At 40.0% G+C, this 24,945-nt stretch overlaps 1 protein-coding gene across 9 annotated transcripts in view; it reads right to left on the minus strand.

The window, feature by feature from the left end:
* pbx4 (pre-B-cell leukemia transcription factor 4) overlaps positions 1-24,690 on the minus strand; it is a 47,264-nt gene extending 22,574 nt beyond the window's left edge. For 2 of the 9 annotated variants that reach the window (XM_035951759.2, XM_035951758.2), the window contains exons 1-8: positions 23,930-24,672; positions 21,357-21,470; positions 19,694-19,767; positions 7,321-7,565; positions 5,344-5,534; positions 5,058-5,193; positions 4,606-4,762; positions 460-546 (exon numbers count right to left, since the gene is read on the minus strand). In XM_035951759.2, coding sequence (XP_035807652.1) covers positions 503-546; positions 4,606-4,762; positions 5,058-5,193; positions 5,344-5,534; positions 7,321-7,565; positions 19,694-19,767; positions 21,357-21,470; positions 23,930-24,114 — 1,146 coding nt within the window. In that variant the 5' untranslated portion in view covers positions 24,115-24,672 and the 3' untranslated portion in view covers positions 460-502. Of the gene's footprint in view, positions 1-459; positions 547-1,314; positions 1,419-4,605; positions 4,763-5,057; positions 5,194-5,343; positions 5,535-7,320; positions 7,566-19,693; positions 19,768-21,356; positions 21,471-23,929 lie in introns of all 9 variants that reach the window. The other 7 variants (XM_055005058.1, XM_055005059.1, XM_035951760.2 and 4 more) reach the window with 7 other exon arrangements.
* Between the last annotated feature and the right edge of the window lie 255 nt (positions 24,691-24,945).

Consider the following 24,945-nt stretch of genomic DNA (forward strand, 5'->3'; position numbering starts at 1 on the left):
CTAACAATTAGCAGGCTCTTGGTGTGCCCCTGATGCACGTTCTCCGATCTTGGAGATTGCAGCTCTTCCACTGTGAAAACTGCTGTTTAATCTTTGGGTTGAAGCCCAGACTCACCCCTTGTCCCTAGTGTTGATCCTTGATAGAAAGATCACGTGAGGCTGTTAACTGACACAGAAGCAGGTGTTTGCTTTCTCTTCCAGTCAGAGGTCCATGGTGAAATTGCAAAAGCACACCTTTCACCGGTAACAAAAGCATGCTCAACCCAGGCCGCAATGTTGATAGCAGTGTCACAAGATTTTCTGGCTTGTGACAGTTGCTGCCCACACATTTTTGCAAGTATGTGACCATCACACGCAACAGAAACAGTCTGAAGTTTTTGATTGCGCCTCGTCTAGACAGGTACCCTGACTGATTATTTTTTGTTCAGCTATACCACAAGAGGGTTAGTTGGTACTTACATCCAGGCGATGAGGGGTGTAGAGGCCACTACCTGACAACTCCTCATAGCCGCCCGTCAGGTGTGTAGCACGGTGCAGGGTATCCACCTGTCAGAAGCAAAACATTTGAACACAAACATTACCACATTTGGCAGCTAAAGAAATTATTAAAACATTTTTAAGTAGACAACCACAGGCTGACCAAGGGACTGGCAGCATCCGCAAACCTCTACTGCATGCTCCAGAACAATACAACTACACTGCTATTGACAGACAACAACCACAGAGACAATTCAGTCTGAGGAAATTTCTTCTTGGTCTACATGGGTGAGGTGAATATCTGAGATGTATGGGAGGGTGGGGTAAACTAGGACTGACAAAGGCAGGAGGCTGTGATACAGCTGGAGGTGTAGGACAACTTAGAGGTAGAGAAACTGACCATCAATCAGAGATTACTGGTTTGATTCCCCAGCCCAGATTTGTAGTATTATGCCAACTGTAGGTTTAATACCTGCAAGTGTACTGATGAAGAATCCTATTGAGTTTCCGCGCTGAGCCTGACGCTATGCTTGTGGAAGAAATGCATCCATACAGGGACTATGTGTACATGTAACTACAGAGGGACATGTGAGAGCACAAATTTAAATAGCCGAAAACAAACATTCCTCTTGAGTGAGTGCTTCAAGGCTCACTGTACATAGCAAAAAATGGTCAGTGTGTGTTGGTGGGGGCGGGAGTCATTGGTGTTGAAGGTATAGTCAGGAGAGGATCTGAGGAGAGGTCAAAAGGAGCTAGGCTAAGGGAAGGATTTCAGGGATGCTGGGTGGCTAGGTTAACAGCATTGAGGTCAACTCTGCAGCTGTCCTCAGTGCATACCTGAGGCTGGAGAGGGGGGGCGATGTTGAGACCCTCCCCGTTGAGGGAGCGCAGGCCAAGGTAGGTGTCGCCTGTGTGAGACAAGCTGTATGACCCCGGTGACCCTGCAGGCAATATATATATCCAATAGCCAATCAGCCCCACCACACAGAAATGGGGTCAAAAGGTTACCACTGGTCAGGGGCATTGCCTAGCTGAACCAAAATCTCATCTGATAAACATCTTCAATGAGGGTCGCTGTTCTCAGTGTGCTAATCCTGGATTCTTTGCACCATACATACATTATATCAGCTGCACACACCAACTGCTGAAATGTGCATCGCTTAGTTACATGTGTATTTATAACTGTTAGACTAACAATCTACAGGGCTCCAGACAAACCTTTTTTGGAGTGTGCGAGGTAAAATTTCAAATGGTTGCATTTATTGAGTTAAAACCACAGTAGTGGAAAGCAGTAATTTTATACGTTCGGTGCACTGCTGATATTTACACTTTAAAATACAGTCTTCTTGTGAAATGCGGAGCGCACCTCCATGCGTTGTTTTTCCCGCTCATAGGAAAGACCGTATGTCGAAAATAAAATCACTGTTTCATCTGGGCTAAATCTGACAATAGAATGCCCTAGTTTAACTCTTTTAAAAGTAACTGCTGGTCACACACCTCTCTGAGCACTTTGTTAAAATGTAGTGAAATGTTCAGCAAGTGATGTGTTTTGCCTGTGACAAGGTGGGAGGTGCAACCAATTGAGAAAGTTGGTCTGACAGGTGCAACAGTGAAAAAGTTAAGTCTGGAGCCATGCTTTATACAGCTGCAAAAATGTTTTGCTAAAAGTAATCCTTTCCTAATTATTAATACTCCCCTTCTGTGTGGATTTCACATTTCAATTTCTGATAAGTCAGTTCGGTTGGAGAATCCAATGTGTCGAACAAGTTTCAGTTCCAAAGAACCGATGTGGCGTGTGCCATATTGAGGTACAATCTAGTGTGGGCCACTGGGGATGGGGTAGTAGTACCAGTAGTGAAGGGCATGAGGTTTTTCATTTTGTAAACATATAAAGGTAGCAGAATGCTTTTAACAAACTGCTGCTTAGAGTAACTGTTAGTGACAGAAGCCATTTTCCCAAAGTAGGACTCGGCTTGTATTGTGGTCATCAAGATTTCCATTCCCACATCAGGAAATTATAGCAAGAAACTTTGAAGTTTACAAAAGTAAAAAAACAAAACTAACATTCAGATTACATAGTCTATGTTGCCGTTAGTACTTTGTATAATGAATGCACAAATTCAGGCAGTGGTTTGTGGTGTGCCGTTTTAGATGTTACAGTACAAAGTCTCCACTTCTGTCCTGTACATTGATTTGTGAAATTTAGTTTAATACTCAAAACTGAAGCTTAATACTTGCAATTTACAAATGCACAGAATTTACTGTCAAACATCAAGAGGTGAAAAGTCCAGAGACTAATCTGTACCCCTATTACTCTTATACACCACCAGTCAAAAGTTTGGACACACCTTCTCATTTAATGGTTTTTCTTTATTTACATGACTATTTACATTGTAGATTTTCACAACACAACTTATGGTCCCAACCCATTAAGAATGCAAGTAATTCCAAAAATTAACCTTGACAAGGCACACCTGTGAAGTGAAAACCATTTCAGGTGACTACCTGATGAAGAGAATGCCAAGAGTGTACAAAGCAGTAATCAAAGCAAAGGGTGGCTACTTTGAAGAATATAAAATATAAAACATATTTAGAGTTTTCACACTTTTTTGTTTACTACATAATTCCATATGTGGTCATTCATAGTTGTGATGCCTTCAGTGAGAATCTACAATGTAAATAGTCATGAAATTAAAGAAAAACTATTAAATGAGAAGGTGTGTCCAAACTTTTGACTATATAATGGCTTGGTGAAGCAATTTTGTCTGCAAAATTTAACTGGTAGCAAATCAGAGGACACAGGTCGGACATTGGTTTCTCCTGCTTTTAAATAAAATAAAAAAAATCCAGCTTTACAGATACACTATATTGCAATATGGAATATTTAGGAGTGAGGAAATGTCATGACTGGATTTGTTGCACAGGTGGCATCCTATCACAGTTCCACGCTGGAATTCACTGAGCTCCTGAGAGCGACCCATTCTTTCACAAATGTTTGTAAAAGCAGTCTGCAGCCTAGGTGCTTGATTTTATACACCTGTGGCCATGGAAGTTATTGGAACACCTGATTCTGATTATTTGGATGGGGAGCGAATACTTTTGGCAATATAGTGTACCTTCAAATTTGGTCACTCTTAAGGGCTTAAACAACTCACCTGGCTATCATTATTTTGAGAAGATTGAAGCCATAAGAAAGAACTTGACTGAATTGGTAAAAATGTCTGAATGATCACCTACCTGATCCATTCAGCTTCCTTCGTAAATTGAGGTTAGTATATCATTACTATGTTCCATGGGTTGCATACTTGTTAAAATTTGTGACAGTTTTAAAGTTTTAGGTAACTCACAACAAAAGCACATGCACAAGTAATTAAAAATGGGTATTATTCTTATGAAGAAAATACAGAAGATGGATAGAAACTACTTGAAGATGACATCAGGTCAATCCCACTAAGATCCCTGAGTATTATAACAGTCCCAAGTTAAGTGAATATTAATAAGTTTTGATAATACAAAATGCTGGAAAAGCATCAGACACTTAAAACATACCAAAGGATGAAGGTAAATCTTGGCTATCAGACTAGCAAAAAACAAGGCAGCCCACACTGCACAGATCAAAGTATCGACTGAATGCTAAACAAAAAAAACATGAGCAACTTCTCACTGATGGAGATCACAATCAGAAAAAAAATATAGCTGGGAAACAATTAACTGCCTACTTTTAAAATAATGGAAATTAGCTAGGCCATTCTAGGAAAAAAAAAGGTAGGCAATATAATTGTGCTTTTTTTGTCACCTTGAGAATAAAAATGGAGACTACCAAGTCAGAAAAGATTGTGTTGAGGTTTGTTTGGATGAGGAAGACATTTTACAAGCCACTTAATGCAAAATGAATAAGATGATTCGACATGACCACGAGCATTCATGTGGTAGCTGCCTTGGTGCACATTTGCTGTATGGTGTGTGCGTTTTCTTTTGAACTATGAAATCAGCCCATCGTACACTCTGTAGTTCAACTGCAGAGTGTACGGTTCAGTTGTGCAAGAACAAGAGGTCATGTATATGAACTGAAGCCCATAATTAAGAAGTGGCAGGGCTTGTAAGAAGATGAGATGGAGGATGTGGTACCTGAGTTGGGTGTTGCCGGAGAGTTAGCCTGGCTAGCCTGCGCCGACACATTGGCAGCATCCACCGCTGTTTTAACGGCGTAGAGGTTCGCTTCCTCCTGGAACTTACCAATGTTCTTCTTGTAGCGTATTCTTTTGTTGCCAAACCAATTAGAGACCTTAGGAACAAAGATATATTTTAATACAGTGATTCATTTAACCACTTTCCTGCTTCAGCTAAAAAAATGTGAAACGAGAATCAAAAATCAACTTTATTCTTATCACTTTGATTTCCTTTTTTTTTTTTCAACTTGCGCTAGAAAAAAGTTATAAAATTTAAGTCATTTAAAACATTCTAAATACTGAAACAGATGAAAACAGAGGCAGGTGATCCTGGATGTACAAACAAGTTCTGTTTTCATAAAAATGTACAGTATTCTCATACTGTCCTGAACCGCTGTGTTAACAATTCACCTGAGACACAGTGATCCCACACTTTTTGGCCAGTTCCTCCTTGGCTTCCTCACTAGGGTAAGGGTTAGACAAGTGGGAGTAGAAATACTCGTTCAGCACCTCTGTAGCTTGTTTGTTGAAATTGCGCCTCTTACGTCTGCCACACATAGAGAAGACAAAATGACCAACATGTTTGGAACGCACATGTCTGACACAACAATGTCACTTCATCCCTCAAGAGAAGTCTAACACATGCACACACATAGTACAAATAGTAGAAGTAGCAGGTAGACACACACACACAGACCTGGCATCAAGGAAGCGTGAGCGCAAAATCATGACAGCCTCACAGGTGCTCTGTTTGAGCTGCATCTGAATGGAGCTGAACTTGCGGTGGATTATGGCCACCATGCGCTCAATCTCCTTGGGAGAGATGGGCCGTGTGCGAGATTGCTCTCTCAGCAGGTTCATTACATGGTTGGTGAACTCACTGCAGGCCTGGAACAAAGAGAGAAAGCAAGTTGAATGCTATTGTGAAAAGATGGACAAAGCACAGATTCTGCCCAGTGCCATGGCTAATTTTGATGAGACCTCAGCTGTCTGATCCCTCAGTTAAGAAATGTTGCTCAGAAAAATAGAGCTACACTTGATTTATAAGCTACTAGAAGCAGTTAAATTATACAACTCAGTTTACAGCTGTAATTCTCCAATCTGTATCACTGAAATGCCATAGAAGAGCAACAGAAGTAAGTACCAAAAGAAAAGAACGCATTCATGATATGACTATGTTTTCCATCTGTTCATACTAAAATTATGTGTCAAAATTATGCTATATATATTACTGCAAAGTTTGTGTAGCGGAGCACAGCGCAATGCTCAAACTAAAGAGAAAACACACAGGTACTACTCAGCAGAGACACTTTACATTCATTTACATTCCCTCCTACTCACTGTGTTGTCATATAATGTATTTTAATACAGGCAAATTGAATTAATTTGTTTTCATTTACAATTGTTTCTATTGGTAGATGACAAAACGAATATGAAATCATGACTGAAACAACGCATTAAGGCTATATCTTAACCAGCAGTCACTTCTAAGCTGCTGCACTGCTAAAATCCTATCATAACAATGACATCGTCTGTCATAGAACATACTTTTTTTTTAAAGTAACGGTTGCACTTTGAATAGCTATATTTTCTTAGAATTTGACTGCATTGCTAAAGTCAATGAACGCTACTTTGTAAAGTGTCTGAGTGTCTTGAAAAACACTATATAAGTACTATTATTATTATTATTATTATTATTAACAACAATTACACAGTGAGAAGATACTGACTTGTTATAGCTGCCCTGTGCTTTTAAAATATCCACAATGTCCATGCTGTACTTTGTTTCATATTAAGACCTAATTGTTTCACTTTGCTAAGGGGTTCAAATACAAATTTGGAGTTGCACCACTGACCTTGAGTGAAATGGTGAACATGAAAATAAATAGTTTCGGTTAATTGACTAATCAGTAAAATTGTTGATAGATTAATTAATAGAGAAACAGTAATTTGTGGCAGCCCAATAAAACTAATTTTCATAATGATGCCTCCATCTAAATTCACACATTATTTAAGCAGGTAAATTTTAAGTAGCATACATTGTCAAGGACTTTAGAGTACACAAAACAACAAGTGGCTGCATTCAGCTGTACTCTAGTTTTTTCTAGCTGGACTACAGCAAGACAGAATATTAACTGACTGGTTAAAGACACTTGGTATAATCTTTGTTATATCTGCAGATTCTCAGCATTCTGGGACAAGTAGTCCCTGCACAAATTTCTATTCCAAACATCACAAACCAGTTTATAGTATCAATTTAAATAACTGCAAACTTGGAAACAGAAGTAATTACAATATACAGCTTTACTTTATTAAAGCTGTATAAGTTAAATCAAACCCAAACGGCCAATTTAAGGTTTCCATATCTGCAATGTCCGTGGGTCCACGCGTGCTTGAAATGTAAGATTTCCATAAAGCAAGCGCACTAAAATTATGTCATGACATACTTAATGTATTCCACATCATTGGCCCTATTTTTGTTAAGTAGTTGCACACACTGTTATCAAGTTTATACCTTTATATGTGTTTGGCTTCTTATGCTGTCAGGAGGTTGCCAACATGTTATAATGCTCATATGCAAAATGTGTCTACATACACCTGTCACCGATTGTGGTATGTAGACAAGAAGTATATATAACAGTTTATGTTTCAAGCATTTAGGAATAGCACAAACCTGCTCATACTTCTCCAGCTCAGAATGATATATCTGGCGAATCTGAGCAAGCTTGGCTCTGTAGTCGGAGTGTTCGATGCTGCTGTCGGTGGGTGAGCCCCCTGCTGCTGCTGCAGCTGCAGCCGCTGCAGCTGATCCTCCACCCTTCTCTGGTCCCGACACCCCCTCTGCTAACAGCATGTTGTCCAACCGCATGATCTGGGGATCTGGGGGGTCCTCCTCCTGCACACCTCGTATACTCAGCACTGGAGAAGGGAGAGAAAGCATATGGGTCAGGTAGGCTAGTATTTTCCTGTTTGTATTAGTCTGCCCAAACCAGAACATGTTTCTAGGTCTGAGCAAACCTGTTGGTGAAAAAGTTTTTTTAAACTGAGACCACACATTTTCCCCAAAAGAGGCCAATTGTTGTGGCTTCTAGAGGTGCATAAAAAGATGCTATATCACTGCTAAAATTCAAAGATGTGCAGCCCTGTCAAAACCCAGTCAAGTTTCTCCCCTGAGTCACTGCTATGAGCGCCTGACTGAATTGTCAATGAGTCCGAACTTCCTCTGAATCAACAGCAGAGGGCAGTGTGGTCCCTCGGTGGCAGGCTGCCAGAGATAAGGGCATGAGGCATGGGACCAGTAATGGGAGTGCATGTGCTGTCACTATGAGCCCCAGTGGCCATAAGTATAGTTATCAGTCGCTGCTCTCCACCACTGTATTATACCAGGACCTCTGTCAGCCTGCAGCTATGCTCTCATCTCTCTCTCTTTCACACATGCATGCATGCACACACACACACTCCCTTACAGACACCACTCTGTTACTGAAAAGTTTTAACTTCAGACGGCCATCTTTTCTTCAGAGCCTGAAGCTTTTAACACTTAACTAAATTGTCACTTGCCCTTATTGCTTCTCAATTATTCAACTTCAGAAAGTAAGAGTAGAAACCTTGTATCACAGTTCAATGTGTTGAACACTGGATTTGCAAGCGATTCAATTATTTTATAAACTGTAGTATCATATATGAAATACATGATTAATTTTAGTACCATGCATGAAAAAACATGTACAAGTGCAACATATTGTTGACAAAAATTATACAGCAACAACTAACTTTCATGTTTAAATGACAAGATGTCACACTTTTTTGTATAGAATAAACATTTGATTAATTTAGAAAATAACTGATAGAGTAATTGATAATTTAATTATTCAGACCCAGAACACAAGCCTAAGTTTGTGTACAATAGTAAAATGAGCATATTTTAAACATTTGCATTAGGAATAAATTATTGTTTCAGAGTCATATAAACACCGTGCTTTGTCGACATTTATGTTATTTTTTATAAATGGAGACTTAATTCAGGAGATAAAAGTCAATTTAAAATGCAAGGAAACCAGACAGGATTCTGAAGGAGATAGTTGTTAACAATACGGATGACAAGATTAATTCCAGTCCTCCTTAAGGATTATGCTAGTTTGTCAGCGCTTATCGTCAAAGGTTAGGGGATGCATGCACTCACAGCAAGAGCTTCTCTTCTGAGTCCTGAGAGTCTTTACGTCGTTGTTGCAAGTCTTTTCATTACACTCAGTCTTTAAGTTGCTGTCAAAGTTTCCCTGTAGAGAGTCACACTGAAAAACAAGTTTGCAGCTGTGGAGCAGTCAGACCTAACAAATGAGTGGAGCTGTACTGTAGGGTAACAGATGTGAAGAAACGGAGAGAAAACTGTTTTGCTTAAAATTTCCAAGTGCTATGGAGCAAATGAGTTTTTGCTTTTTCATAACTTAATTTGATATATTAGTCTGTTTCACGACTGTTTGGGCCTTTTGTAGCAAAGTGTCCAACTTTCCTTCTTTCCTCCCCTTTTTTCTTGTTCCTTCTTGCCTTTTTCTTTCCCTCTGCCTAGGTCTCTTCTCTCTCCAAGGCACATTCCTGCTCTGCTGCTCCCCCATCTCAGGGCTCAGGAATGTAGCAGACCCAGCCGCCTGAACTAATGACCCTGATTCGCCCATCTCTTTCCCTCCTCTTTTTCTTTCCTTTCAGTAATTCACAAACGATCTGTGCACTTTTTTAAACAGATAATCTATAGATAACACATCGATCAAGAACCAAAATAATGTGTTTTGTAGGTTTTATTTTGATACTACTTCGATACTCTGTCTACACTCTGATGAAGTTTAGAATTTTAAGTACTGACAAAGTCTAGGGCAGCCCACTTACAGACAGCGTGGACTGTATGCAGATAGATTTGATCTATACTGTCCATTCACTGAGATGCAGAGCTGACCTACACTGAAGAGGGCAACTGTAGCTCTTGAAGCCTCTCACCTTGCCCCCCTCCTTTTTGCCCCCTCTCATTATGGCCCCCAGCTGTAGCCTAATGCCCCTACATTCCCCTAATTACTCCAATTAAGCTGTGATTACCCAGAATTGCGCTCATGCACAGTCTAGTGGCCTAGTGGTATTATAGCAGCTGTTGAGATGAGTTAAGCTACTGCACTGAAAAAGACCACAAGACCCGTAAAAAGAAGTCAAAAAGTGTCTTGCTCTAAAATTAATGTGAGCCATCTAAAATGAGGAAATAACATCAACAATAAAAAGTATACAGGTCTAAGAACGGGCTGGCTGTTTTGCTCTAAAATCTAAGCAGTGTTTTCTTTTGATCAACTGGCTCCTGACACTGCCACTGGACCGGGTCTGTTACTGAGAGACTAAAACTCAAGAGTGCTGTTAGTAATGATTCTTAAATTCCCTTTTTAAATTGGAAGACAGCTTAAGGCCCACAGCCTGCATCCACAGCTCTTAGAAATCACACCATTATGCACCCGTTACCAGCCAAGCTGGGCGGTGTGGCATTGAGAGACGAAGCGAGCAACACATACTATGAAATATTCAGGGTATCCAGCTGGGCTTTCACTGCATACATAATCATTCTCATTTTTGCACAGCCAATGTGGAAACGTGTGCCGTGCAGACACAACACACAATATATGAAGGGGTGCAGGTAAGGGTGAACAACCTAACCAATAGTGTAGTGCTGTACATTAACTGTAATGCCTTCCACACATAGGCATAGATAAGACTTAAACGCAGTCAGTATATCATTGCTCAGCTCACAGCACAAGCTTTATCCTTGTCTGTCTTTTCCCTCGCTAGCATCCCCTTTTTCACTCTGTCTCCCCCCAACACACATCCCCTCCCCCCTCTCCCTTTCAGCGCACCCCCCATCCCCACACCTCCCCCAGTGCCCCCTCCCTCCCCTCTGTTCTCCATTTCAGTCGAGTTCTCCATGTGAGCCGCAATCCCTCATGCTGTCAGCCCCCCCTCTCCCTCTCTCTGTAGACAGACAGGATTAGCATTTTAATTGCATCAGCTCCCTTGGGTATTCTCAGCCTTTCACTGGGAGAGAGCAAGGGAGCGGGAGAGAGAGAGGAGGATAGAGAAGGAAAAAAGGGGAAAAAAAGGTAAGGAGAGAGAGAGAGAGGGTAGAAGGAGAACCAAGGAGAATTGAAAAAAAGAAGTCACAGGAGAAGATATGTGTGCGAGAGAGACAGAGACAGAGAGAGAGAGAGAGAGAGAGAGAGAGAGGGGCTACAGAAATATACAGAATCCAGAGTACAGACGTGCCAGAAAGCGAGAGAGCCAGAAAGGGAGAAAAGATAGGACTCTGAAAACATCAGTTTTTGCTTTCATTACAGACAGAATTCAGATAAAGAGAATGGCCCATAGAACGATGCTTTCATACAATGAAAATATGCTACATGAATATGCAAATTTACCTTCCAAAAATGCAAAAACAAATCTCAACTGCAGCTCTGGAGATATGATAGGCAAACCTGTGTATGAGGACTGAAACTAACTGCAGGAGATAAAATATCATCTGGGCAATACAAATACAGAGATTTTATCAGACAGATTTTCGCCCTTAAAAAAACTACAAAAAAAAACCTAAGGGGGTGTAAACTTGCTGCTCAAAACCCTCCAGGTCAAATGTGATTTTCAGATCTCACAAATGTGACAAAAAAAATGTATAAAAAGGGTGCAGTGAATCTACTCTTGATGAAACCAAAACCTGACAAAAACATGATCAGACTTTTATGTTTCCTAATTCTCTTGAGTTGAATCAATTTCACTTGCACTCTGCAGAACAATAGTGATAAGTGGCAAAAGAGAGAGAGAACAGTTTGGTCCTTAACAATCCATGGAATGTGATAGAAATGTAGTCTTAATTGCATCCAGATGATCATCCAGAAATGCAAAATTACATGCCAGTATCACAACTAGTGGTCTTGAGCAATCTTATTAAGAGTCTTGATGCCAAAGGCAGTTTCAGTGGAAACTCCTATGTTGTAATAACTAATGTCAACTTCACAAATAAATTCCTCTGTACATATGGCATTTTGATTTACCATGCCATTTGGTGGCTCAAAAAAGGGTTTGGGTGAATAAAATATTACCATGGGAGAACTGCAGAATATGACATTAAAAATTAATCTTTTCCCCCGTGTGGTTTTTGCCAAAAGGACTTTGGAAAAGGTGCATTTCTACTGCAAATTCATCGTTAAAAAGCATGTCCCTAGTTTTTTAAAGGGTGTTTTTTAAGAGTACAGTCAACTTAATGAGCACAATCCATATGTCCATTCCTACTTTAAGCAGCTCACGCTAATCAGCATCTGTTTGGGTAGTTTACCAGAGTCCTGTTGCACGCAGCCCCCCACTCTGACACAAACACATGCACACACCAAGAGGTAAGCATTTAGAGTAAACATGGTGTGGTCTGATTAAGGTGTGAATTGGAGAATTCACACCTTGGGCAAACACAACACTTCAGTCCAACACATCATTAATCAGCCCTTAATTAACTAAAGAGAGAGGCTTGGACACTCGAGCAATGACAACAACACACACAAACACGAACAGAAGGATATATCAACTGTGTTGCTGGAAAATCTGCTGAAATAAAAACAAACATCTATAGTATCTTTTCTTTCCTGTGTCTGACATACTATTAAAAGCATTTCCTTGATAGCTATTCCAATATTTTTCTGCAGGGCAAGAAAATTTGCGATTTGTGAATCAAAACTGTAAGTCTAAACAAAATACCGGGAAAGCTTAAATTAGTAAACAAACAAATCAATTAAATTAAAATAAATCTAATTAATATGTCTATTAAGTCACCTTCATAAGCTATAAATTGGTGCTCATGTGATTATCAATGACACTTCCCACATTCAATTCAATTCAATTCAATTCAATTCAATTCAATTCAATTCAATTCAATTCAATTCAATTCAATTCAATTCAATTCAATTTTATTTATATAGCTCCAATTACAGGTCAAATTGTCTCAAGATACTTTACAGAACCCATATACGTGAACCCCCAGAGCAAGCCCTAAGGCGAAAGTGGCAAGAAACATACCTTAAAACATTCCTTAAATCTTAATTAACAAGTCAATATTTATTTAAAACTTCTGCTTTAGTCTCAAATGATGTTAAAAAAAAAAGTTTCAGTTGTATGAAAGTGCGTAAACCGTGAGCTGCATTGGGTACACTGGCATTTGCTCATAGCTTGTGTTCTACAGAGAAAATGTGAGTCAGTTTGCTGCCCTAACTAGTAATGGATCACACTGGTATGTCATGTTAAGTGACTGAGCAGTATAAAATCATTTTTATGATGATATATTATTGTCGGCATGGCACCATTGCTAATACAAATATTGTTTAAAAGGATACATTCAGTACTGTTGAGTACCTGTGACTTAGTCTATAACATGATATCCCCAGTCCAGTACAGTTCAGCATGCAGAGAAAGACAGAGAGACATGGAAGAAAGAATCTGAAATGTCACAGGAGGAAGAGGATGATGATGAAGAGGACCTAAGCAGGAGGCTTGTTATAGCACTGCTAGGATCTTCCCCCAGTCAACTCTCATCAGGCCAGCTGCCTCCTGTGCTCATTAGCACAGACTCTTAAGGAGCTCCTAAAGACTTTGTGAAAAATGAACGCTCATTTGAGAGGTCGTTAATTTGCACTGTTATGCAAATTAGGTGGCAATTAAGCGATAGATCAGAAGAGCAGTGCCCATTTATAACAAGTGAACAAGCATTATGACACAGTCAGATGGTGCCAGAGTGAACTGAGGCTACATGGTTACTCTGCACAGGTCCAATGTACCAGTTTAGTGAGGAATAAAACCTACTGTGCCTATATTATGTATGGCTGGTCAGAATAACAAGTTACCAATAGTTTTACAAGAACACATTGAATGAGTCCAGTAGCCTGCACAGACAAATTATATTATAAAATAATACTGAAATACAAAATAATTTTCCTCCTGGCAAATGGCCCTAATCTAGACTAGCTAACAGTGGTACAGCATCAATCCATCCACATACCTTGATGGAGAGCACCACAATCCAATGCATAACGCCTAATCTTGGTGGATCGTAGACCCCCTCCCTTTACCAGCCCTGATGTTTCTATTTCTCCCCTGCATTTATGACATGGTGTGAAATATACAAACATACTGTCTGGGACAGCAGTGTGCACAACTGCAGAAGGGAGGAAGGCGCCCATCAATTGTAATTAATCCTTAATTAGTCAGGATTAGGAGCTGGGCTCCAACACTCTTCCACCCCACCGCCACCAAACTAGTGCAACCCAGCTGAGACCACATTTACATATCTTTAATTAAAGAGACGTTGGCTTCCTTTAAGAGCAAAGCCTAAAAGAAGTGTGAGAAGCATAGACATGCTGAGAGGGAGGGTAGATGAGAGGTAGGAGTTCTCCCTGTGGGTGATCCTGAACCAATACTGACGGGCCACCTTGTGACTTGTTGTTATGCATAAAACTGATTCTAGACCTAAAGTAAGCTGTAAGTGTGAAAAATTTGTGGCCATGCTGAAGATGTCACTCTGCCCAGTCACATCAGCAATGTCTGTCACCAGTATGTGTGACCACATCCCGAGTGTTGCTGAGTTTTATCATCTGCCATTTTTAATTTAGTAGTAGTAAGTAACCTAATTAAATACAGAGGAAATAACTTAAATTTTCATAGCCACATTTTAATACAAAAGGGCAATTGCTTAATCTGTGTTGACCAGTGTTCCTAAACTGTATTTAGCACACTGGATCAGAGGCAAAAAAAAATAAATACTGAAAAAAAAAACACAGATTTTTTGTTGAGGCCAATGTAAAAATGTAATATAGTAATATACTTACATGCTGACAATGCTTGTCAGCCACTAAAAATTCTTGTACCCAGCAGTCCATATCCAACTATTCAGATTGACTGCACAGCCAAATCACTGCCCTTGGTGAATCATCTCTTGTCAATAGACAGGGATGATATTCCTTCAGGAATAATACCACATGGGGAAATCAGTTGGTCCACACACACCATTAGGTCTATGCTGAAGGTTAGGGTGCTCTGCCTTCCTAGTCTGAGTTGGGGTGTGTGTGTATGTGTGTGTGTGTGTGTGTGTGTGGGGTGTCTGTCAGGGCCAGGGGTCTGTGTGATATTAGCCGTCTGCCAATCTGGCTTGGGGAATGGACACCGAGTAATTACTCCTGCTCTTACTGCCTCATCAATCTCCCTGTATCGCTCCCGCACCCCCTCAACACACACTCTATCTTTTTTCATCCTCTTCTGCAAAGGAGCAGGGCAAAGAAAAAAAACAATTGAGTGGCAGAAAACCACATACAAAAAAAAAATAACTGTCATGAAAGCCAATCAGATAATTGTGTATATGCCATAATAATGTAACAAAAGCTAGTGTAAAGCTGACTCTTTAAAATAGCAAGCCCAAGGATCATGTGACAAGTTGGTTACTGTACAAAGGTGGAGGAGTTTTTCTTATTTTAGACCCTAATTATAGTAAAACAAAAATTGCAGGTTAGATAGCTTCAGATAGATTGCATTTCTGCCACAAACAATTTTTATCTTGTTAATGCTAAGATGCATTGTATGCTTCGCCTCATAAAATATAATAAAATACTTCCCTCAGGTTCCTAACAACTCATAAAATTTTATGGCTATGATCCAAATTGGACTCTTTGAAAACTAATAATAATTAAGTTGCTTTAATGAGGCATGTGATTCACTACACTTCGTGTACTGTACTCAGTCAAAGTCTGTGGAATACAAACGTTTAAATTAATCATGTAATGCTGAAAAAAATATCCCGTACAAAAACTGAGTCTTACTGACTGGGAAACACTGCTGTGTGATGTTTGCCTTCTAAAACAAAAGAGCCTGCAAATTGAAGTTTAATTTCTAAAGATTCTGAAAAGGGTTCGTGTTTATCCTGGCAGTGAATAAACATATTACAACTATGTGTGACTTAGTTTAGTTAGGTTTTGGTGTTTTTAAAACCACAACATGTTGTAACTCAATTAACATGCAACAAGATTCATTTGGTTCTTTTAATGGCATTGTAGTGTAAATAGGTCACTTGAGTGACATGAATACACAGGTAAAGCAAGAGTTTGACTAGGGCACCTATAAAGGACTTAATAGTAGTCCTGTTACTGTAGGAATGCGAATGAGCACTAGCATACAGCTATACAGACTATAGCATCCATTCAGATAAAAGTTGCACTGAAAAACAACACAAACGCTACACCTGCATGGGCGTGTAGCAGGTCATAGATAAAACATGACCCGTTCTAGAGGTTAATTAAATGCCAAGAGGCTTGTACAGTTCTGGGCAGTCAACACAAAAGCCATTTAAGAATAAAAACAACTCAAAATTATTACTGTTGTGGAAATGTATACAATAGCAAATCTACTTAAAAACAAATTAAAATAGTAACATTCATTTTTTAAAATGACGTTAATTTTGAAATCACAGTTTAATTGACTGATTTTGTAATCATTAACAGGAATAACTGAACAAAGAAGCTTTCTGTTAATATAACCAGAATCATCATCATTGAAAAACCCATAAACCAGAGGGAAAGTTTATTGTTGTTAATTCCTGCCATTCAGCCATCTTGTCACAACATTAATAGGATGTGAAGATAGGTTGTTAGCTAGTTGCTTTGACATTATACTGGCCAAGTACTGCTGGCTCAGCTGGCAAGAATACGCATTAGGATTTTGTCTTTTAGTTTGAAAGTAGTTGAAAAATACAATGCTACCATCTAACGTATGTATACGTTACTGCCATTTAAAAAAAAAAAAGTCTTAAACAGAAATAGCAACAATAGTTAATTTAATTTCCAAAGAACTACGTAATATATCTGCTCTAAAAAAACAACTCAGAGGCTCAGGAAATGCACAGTGAGAAGAGACTAGGCCTGTGGCAGAAGCAGTCAGCAATTAACCACTGCTCCAGACACCACTGTGGGGATACTGGCACAACTGGGCACCTAACAGGGCAACCAACTGCTTCAAGTTAACATCACACTGGCTACATGCCCTCAGGATGTCCTTACTGTCAAATCCTCACTGCTGTTGCTTAGGAATACATGGCCCATTTGAGTGGTGGTGAACAGACACATGCATATTCTAAGATGAATGATTAATGTCTCAACTTTTAATTAGAGACGACACAAAGCCAACTATTTCAGTCGTAGAGCGGTAGGATGCTAGCTAGTTTGCCACTATTTCTACACAGCCAACTCATGGTAATATCCCACAGAGTTGTTTATCAGACAGCTTATCAAGATGAGTAGCAAGTGTTGGGGTGTGAACTTGTCCAAGTGAGGGGGAGGTGAGAGAAGCTTGTAATATACTTTGGTCTCCAACCTAGAAAACTATATAGTTATAATTTCACTTGAAAAACTATTTTCGTTTTCATTTAAAACATTTCCAAAAATAAACAACTGGGAATGTTCAGGCTTGAAAAAGAAGGACTTGAGAAGGATGGCAGAACAGAGTGAGTGACAGATTCACTGTTGTCATGTGTAGAGCACAACAAATGCATAAAAGTAAGGAGAAATGCCTGAAACATGCCCAAACTAAATGAAAAACTTCTGAGAGTGAACTGCAGTAGCTTGTGAGAGATTTTGGCATAAGCTGTCCCATTGCACCAAGAGCTATTTTTACAGCAAATACCCATGAGAGCAAGGGAGAACAGAACCGAGTTGAAGCAAAGCCACTGGCTCTCAAATTTGATCATTTCTAGTCTCTCTCCAAGTGCTTTAATTTCTTTATGGAGTGCATCTTTAATAAAGTATTAACAAGAATCAAATTTCACGCAGATGGAGGTCATGTTTAATGTGAGAGCTCAGGACAACGCAGGCACTGTTGTAAAATGGGGGGTGTTGTGGGGTGGTGGCGGTGAGAAGGGGGGATACTGGCATTTGCGCAGAACATTTCCTTTACAATGAAAACAATCTAACCAACTGCAGCACTCAAAGGAATTCACCTCCCATCCCCCAATGCCCCACCTCCCCTCTTCCACCACCACCATTACATTACCATATCAAAGCCCCGAGTTCTGAGCAAGTCTTCTCTTTCAAGAATGGGAGCGAGGCAGAGCGAGGGAGGGGGATAGGACAAGACCGAGGCAGTAGGAGTAGACCCAAGACTGAGTTTGCTTTTATCCCTTTTTGGTGTGTGTGTGTGTGTGTGTGTGTATGTGTGCAAAGGAGACAGAGTGTGTATGTGGGTGTGCCAACACAAGTGCATGTTTGTTAGTGAGAAAATACTGCAGAAAACCTGTGGAGATACTAAAGGACTACTGATTGGGTCTTCCACAAGCTGCAATGAAGAGAAGTCTATTCACATTCCAGAGGCAGACAATGGGGCCTACAGGGGGTCTGAGAAGCAGAGAAATGCCAAAGCAGGTACACAGCACAGTTAGGAGGGCATAATGTGGCAGATGGCCAGCAGAGTACAGGCAAAGCCAAAGATCTCTATATTTCATGGTTGGCATATTCACCTCAAGCATGAATCTATTGTTAACCTGCCTCTATGCCTTGTCTGTTTTTCTGCTCAGCTTACTGTACAAGTACTCACAGACCCTTGCTCTAGTTTGCTGGGAGACTAAATGTGAAAATCAAAGTGAATGGCATTAGGGTAAATAAGACCACTGGTTGCCTGGGAAACAGTGTACCCTGCCCCACTCACTCAAGCCTAGCCTTTACTTTTCTCCAATCACTGGAGAGCAATAATACATTATTGACAGAGGGCCACAACAGGCAGCAGTGCAGCATTTTCAAATTGTATTTGAACAAGCGAGGCTTGCTGTTAGAAGATACACATGGACAGTGAAAGAGAATAAAGCACATAGAACACAAGAAGGGAGAGAAACTGGCAGAGGATTCAAAAACGCACCCCATTCCCACTACCATAACCATCAATCTGCCATCCATTCCTGGCCTCCTCCTTTGAACAACACTAAAATCTGTCAGATAGCTGACTCGAATAGCTAACAAGATGAGAATAAGCAGTGTGTTTACTTTGAATATATATGTACATAGGTAATTATATCAGTAAGATTATATGTATTTGAAATTCAGCATTCTTTGTTAAGATAGTGTCGGAACAGTTGCTTTTCATGTAGTGTTTGGAGAGGGTACTGCATTGATATGCATAGTAATTTATTCCCAATACACAATTACCCTACACTGTGTGGTGGAGCACTTTTAGCAGTGGTAAAGAAAAGAAAATCGCTTTGTACTGAAATAGCATAACAGTTTGACTGTAAAGCAATGACCCCTGTGGAGTTTTTCATATCTGCCTGCTGTCAAACAACTGTGCATAAACTTTCTATCTGGATCAGGTTTGATTTTTTAATCTAATTATTTGGATATGATAGTTTGTTGTAGTGTTAGTTGTAGCAGTAGGCCCTTTTCCCCCGTCTTAATATAGCAAATATTGCTTTGACATTCAACCAACTATAAGAGCCTGTTGGTTCATACATTGTGTTACATTACTACTCTTTATTTTTACAGACACGTTAAACTAAGCAGAGGATACGTATGCATTTATGTACTCTAGGTCAAATTATAAAACCACACTGCAACATGATAAATGAGTAAGTGAATTCAGAGTTCTTATCCTGTTCTGCAGCAAGTTCTGCTGTCTGACTCAAGTTTCAAAGGCACTGATCCACTAAGATTAGTTTCAGCTGGTCAGTGTGAAGTCTGGACAGTGGCCAAAAACACATCAAGTTTCTATAAATACTAGTCCAAATTAAACCACAACCAGCAATGCATATTTAGAATGATCTTGCACAAAAAGCATAGACAACACAGGCAGCTAAATCAGTTTGAGAACAAATGTCGATATTCAACCAATGCAGTTCTTTGAAAGGTCGATAAAAAAGTAACTTAGTGCTCAGGAACCTGGAGCAAAGGAACACTACATTTCAACACTAGATTACAACCTGTGCAGACTGGAGAACACAGTAGAAGAGTGAAGTAGAAACTCACCCGTCTTCTCTTTGATCTCACAGAGAACGCTGAAGAGGGCTGGCTTCATTCTGTGACAGTTCAGGGCATGCTTCCTGTAAGAGAAAAGAGGGAATAAGAGAGGGAGAGAGCGAGGAGGATTACGATAAACAGACCTCCATCTCAAGTCATTCCATGTCCTCCCCCATAAAACAGGTAGAGGAGCTGTATGTATTATGCATACAGCATTTCAAGAGTGTAGTGCAAAACAGCAATAGAAAGCCATGTTGTTTAAAGGCATTTTCAGTAGCCAAATGCCTTTATCAGTGTAGAAACATCCCAGATGCATCAATTTGAACTAGCAAGAGTAATGTTGTCATTTGGATGCTTTGCACTGTGGGACAGGTAATGATGCCAAACCTCAAGGTCATCATTACTGAGCACCAGATTTCAGAGTTAATACACAGTAATCTAATTTCTACCTCTTAGAGAAAGACTTGTTCCATGAAAGTAGATGGTGGGTTGATAGAGAGGATTAGGATTAAGATGCAATTTTAATTTAATCAGAGTCATTCTCTTTATTGCCAAACAGGCAAACAACAATTTAAGGATAAAAGGCAAAAGGTCTGTACTTCGTCGTAATCAAATCAGAACACCTTAGCAACAGAATTTCCTGCCAAAACATATCCATACACCCACACACCCTTTCTAAAAACAGCAAGAGTGGAAAATGATGTAGCAAAACGACCCTAAATGACTTGATATCATTCTCTTTACTGTAAACAATTGTACTGACAGTTTACACTAATTACACCAGTTATTTGAGAGAGACAGAGTGCATTAGTACCTGGGTATGTATGAAACCACATTTTAAACCTTTCTAATATTTTCACATCCAAAAACTTGTAAAAGGAACACATAACAAAAAACATGTAACAAAGCATGCAATATATTATTAAAATCTATGTAACTCACAATGTTGCATTAGTAATTAGACTATCAGAGATGCCATTAACTCTATTTTGTTTACCAAGTGTTTGCAGTGCTGTTGTAATATCACATTGTCATGTAAATATGTTTGGAATTTTGTACAGTCACTGTATTTTCAATGACTAGTCCTATAGATTAAAAAAGCACACATGCAATAGGATGTGCTCTATTGGGAATTTTACAACTCACAGAAGATGCATTTATATCAAAAATGGGTTCCAACAGCAACAACTTTTATATGGAATTAGAGAAGTACAACATACAGTTCAAGTGAAAAACAACAAAATCAGCATGAGGTCTCTGATACTGATGAAGATGAATTGGAAAAAATGAAACAAGAAAAACCTCAAGGTTACCCTGAAGTAAAGCATTTTTTTCCAAATAATATCACCGACAACACATTCAAAACAACCACAGATGAAAATATGATTCGGCTACACCTGACCTCAACACCAATTCCAGTTGTGAATGTCCACCGCAGTATTAATGAGGGGACTAATAAATAGTGCACCTACTGTATATGCCATAAAAGACTGCCTTTCTGTGAGAATATTGAGGCAGTGTGATGTAAAGAGTTACGTGTCTAGCACTAAATGTGTAATTTTATCCACCAATTCTGTCACTGCTGGATTTGAGTTGGGGGGAGGGCTGCCTTCAGCATGGAGGGTATGAGCAGAGGGGGGAGAAGGGGGTGCTCATGCGGTCCTGTACTGACCTGTGCTGGAAGTTGAGTGGCAGGCCACCCCCTGCCATGCCCCCCCCTGCTCTCCCTCCCTCTGTGGGGTCGTCTGATCCACCCCAATGCGCCGGCGATTCCTCTGGCCAGCATCTGAACATATGGCGACAGGGTGAGAGGATGAGGGCGGATGGTGCGCAGGAAGTGTACTCTGCAACACTGAGTTCTTGCGCTGCCCTAACCACTCCCCATCCCAACACACTGCCACCTTGCATGACAAGGCCGTCGTGCTCATATGCGAGCCACCCTTACACATGAATTTGTAGATCAAGGGAAAGATTGATGTGCGGGTGACAAACTTGGTCAGAGTTTAGAATGATGTTAATAAAGGCTGCACAACTTAAGTCATATCAACTGCTATTTTTTAGCATGCCTATCCATAACAACAGCCCCTGTGTAATTCTGAACCTGCTTATGTTTTGACCCCTTACCTGAGGTAAAAATGAGACGAAATTAACAGACAAAAATATATATCGTGTGGCACCATACATTCACTGGCCACTTGTTTAGATACACCTGTGAAATCTAATGTAATCCAATACAACAGCTATGTCATATCTTGTGCTTTTACAAACTATCTACATTTTTTGAGGGATGAGGGTAAAAGACAAAATATTAAGAACGGCTTACCACCACTCACAATGACCCCAAAAATAAACAACCAAGAACTACCATCTTTTTGACAGCATCAACTATAACAGCAAATGTAAAAGCTTTGTAAAAGCAGAGGTAGTTGTTGTACCGGAAATGCATTAGATTTCATAAAGTGGTCGCGGAGTGTATATACACCCACACACTTAAATATACTTATTTATTTACTCTCAAGTCCACTGTTCAGGCTGCATTCATTTGGTGTTAATCCTAGGCACATGTAGCATGAGAAGGACATGCTCTGAGTGGGAGTTTAGATCAATACAAGCATACAGGCAAGGACACCTAGCACTTCTGAAAGCAGCCACACCTTTGATTAGTTATTCAGAAAAGACTGTTAGCATCTAATAAGCAGCCTTCTACGTGATTTCTTACACTACAGTTGGCTTAATCAAATAAATGTAACTTATATTCTCCATTTTACAAAAGTTCAACCTTTGTAAACTGCACAAATCATAAGTTAAAAAAAACAAAGCTGGTAAAAAAAACCACAAAAATAATAATCATAATAACCACAACAATAATAATGAAGTAAAAACTAAATAAATACTCAAAAGCAAAAATATTTGCACGATGAAATAAGGCCTGATTAAGTCCTCAAACTTGAAGTGAAGAAAAGGTAATATCCAAATGTTCATAGGCTGCCAGTATAGCATCATCCCTCCCCCTCGCACCATCTCATTAATAGAAACTCGATTTGCGGACAGCTGCACTCGCGTACACATTATAGGAGAATTGATTGCACCCAGCACACAATGAAAAGGATGAACACCAGGGAGGGAGGGAGTGAAAGAGGAGTGAATTAATTAAGAGAACCAGGTGGTCAAATGTTGGGTGGAAAATCACTAGCTAATGACACATCACACTGTGGCCACAGTCTTGCAATGGACGGTTGTCTATTGTTGAAATACTGACGCTTCATTTGAAACTGACCTTATGCTCTTTAAGCCACATGGCAAATGAGTGTGGGTCAGTCGCTCACTGCAATGCATAGTCCCCATAATAATGGTACGTAAAAATGTCTCCGATACAAACATTACGTGACGAGTCATATGGATGAATAATTGCTGTCATCGCAGACAGCACTTGGCTGATATGTAGGACTGACTAATCCTTAACCTTATCTTAATTTATCCACTCATTTGCACTTCAATACCTAATTTCACGTAAAGCAGCACTTCGGATACATTTTACTATGACTGGGAAAATCATAGTAATTTTGAAAGCCTTAGCAACATGACCACAAGAGGACAATTTGCTCAAATAGTTCCGCCACTAGCAACAAAAGTATTTTTATGTTGAGGATAGTTTGATAAACTGGTGTTAAGGGGAAATCTGCGCCACCGTGTTATGCTACCCTGTGACCCAATGTGTAGATGGAGAAATCGCTCTTGAAACAAGGTTTTTCTTTTTGCATGGGTCATTAAAACCACTTTTTTTTGTCAAACCAAAAGATCCATGTAATGGCAAGACGATTGGCGTTGCAGCGTTAGCAAAGTAGTTCTGTGTATTTTATGCGTCCACTATTGTCACAAATCCAAATGGGAGTTAAAACTTTTTACTGTCGCCTCTTTATTAAATCAATTAAAATTAACGTTAGTACCTTAACGTTATTTTTACCTGTGGACATGTTAACAAAGCATAGTTTGTAATAAAGCGCGATTTGAAGTAACAAAGAGCTTCTTACAAACTACAACATTGTTAAATGGGTGTTAAAGAAATGTATATTAACGTTCGTAGTTTAGATGCAATTTGCACTGTAACGTGAAGTTGGATTAATGCTACAATTACGCTTTACCTTGCGTGAACGTTTCACACAAACGCCTGAGCACAAAAATAAGACATAAAACGCACTGTAGCTTAGCTATCATGTGTGGAAAATGGCTCTTCGCCTGTCTTACCTGGCCTGTGCTTCGTCCAGGCTTTCGTCGGTGATGGCCATTATTTGCTGTAGGATATCCCCGATGTCTTGCTGTGGTTGACCGAGGGACTGTTGTTTCCTGACCGAGTCAGGGTCGCCTACATCGGCTTGTGCTAGTCCACCGAGTCCGGTGAGACCCGTCATCATCCTGGTCTGGTCATCCATACTTTCAAAGAAAACTCGCCGTTTTCCTCAGTCGAAGAATACACACAAATAGCTAGCCTATTAGCTAGCCAGCAAAGTATTTTCTACGACAAATCATACAATACCTCTTACCGTACCCAACAGCGACGATTAGCAAAATAGTTAAGCGCTGTTGTCACAAAACAGATAGCACAAATACGGTTTACATTCGCTTGTGTTTTTTTCCTAAAGTCTATAAACGCGGCCAGGCTAACGTTAGCTAACCACCGAGTGAAAAGCAGCTAGGTTAGTAGCTGTAGCCCAGCAGAAAAGCAGCAGGGACACACATGCACAGACTGTGTGAGCTCGCCAGCAGCGCCTCGCACATTTTCGGGGAAAAAAATGTGAAACGGAAAAATATAACCACGGACGAACACGCTCGCTTTTACATAAAACTCGTCAATTCAGGAGAACAAATTAGTCGTGATTGTGGAGTTTGAGACCGTGTAGCTCCAATCAGAAATCTCCTACCAAAACAGACTACGGTTTGCCATTGTTGTTGATGTCGCGCGAGTATGTGGGATGTTCTTATCTGCGCGAGAGGTGTGCGTGGCGTTGACCATTAAACTCATAGCAACGAGGCGCCCGAGCTAACGGGTGGGTTAATCAGTAAACTGCTACAGTAAAGGGGGCTTCTCGTGTGCACAGATTTTCATAATAGCTATGGCAGCAGCGGTGAAGACACGTTCAATTTACAAAACAACGGTCCAGATACCACAACTGCATTATTCCTCCAGGTGACCAAGATCTCCGGCCTTTACAAATGGATAGCCCTCTACGTCACCAGCACTGCTTGTCCCGTTATAAGTGGTT

The sequence above is a fragment of the Amphiprion ocellaris genome, chromosome 19 (assembly GCF_022539595.1).
Source record: "Amphiprion ocellaris isolate individual 3 ecotype Okinawa chromosome 19, ASM2253959v1, whole genome shotgun sequence".
In the NCBI taxonomy this organism is placed as follows: domain Eukaryota; kingdom Metazoa; phylum Chordata; class Actinopteri; family Pomacentridae; genus Amphiprion; species Amphiprion ocellaris.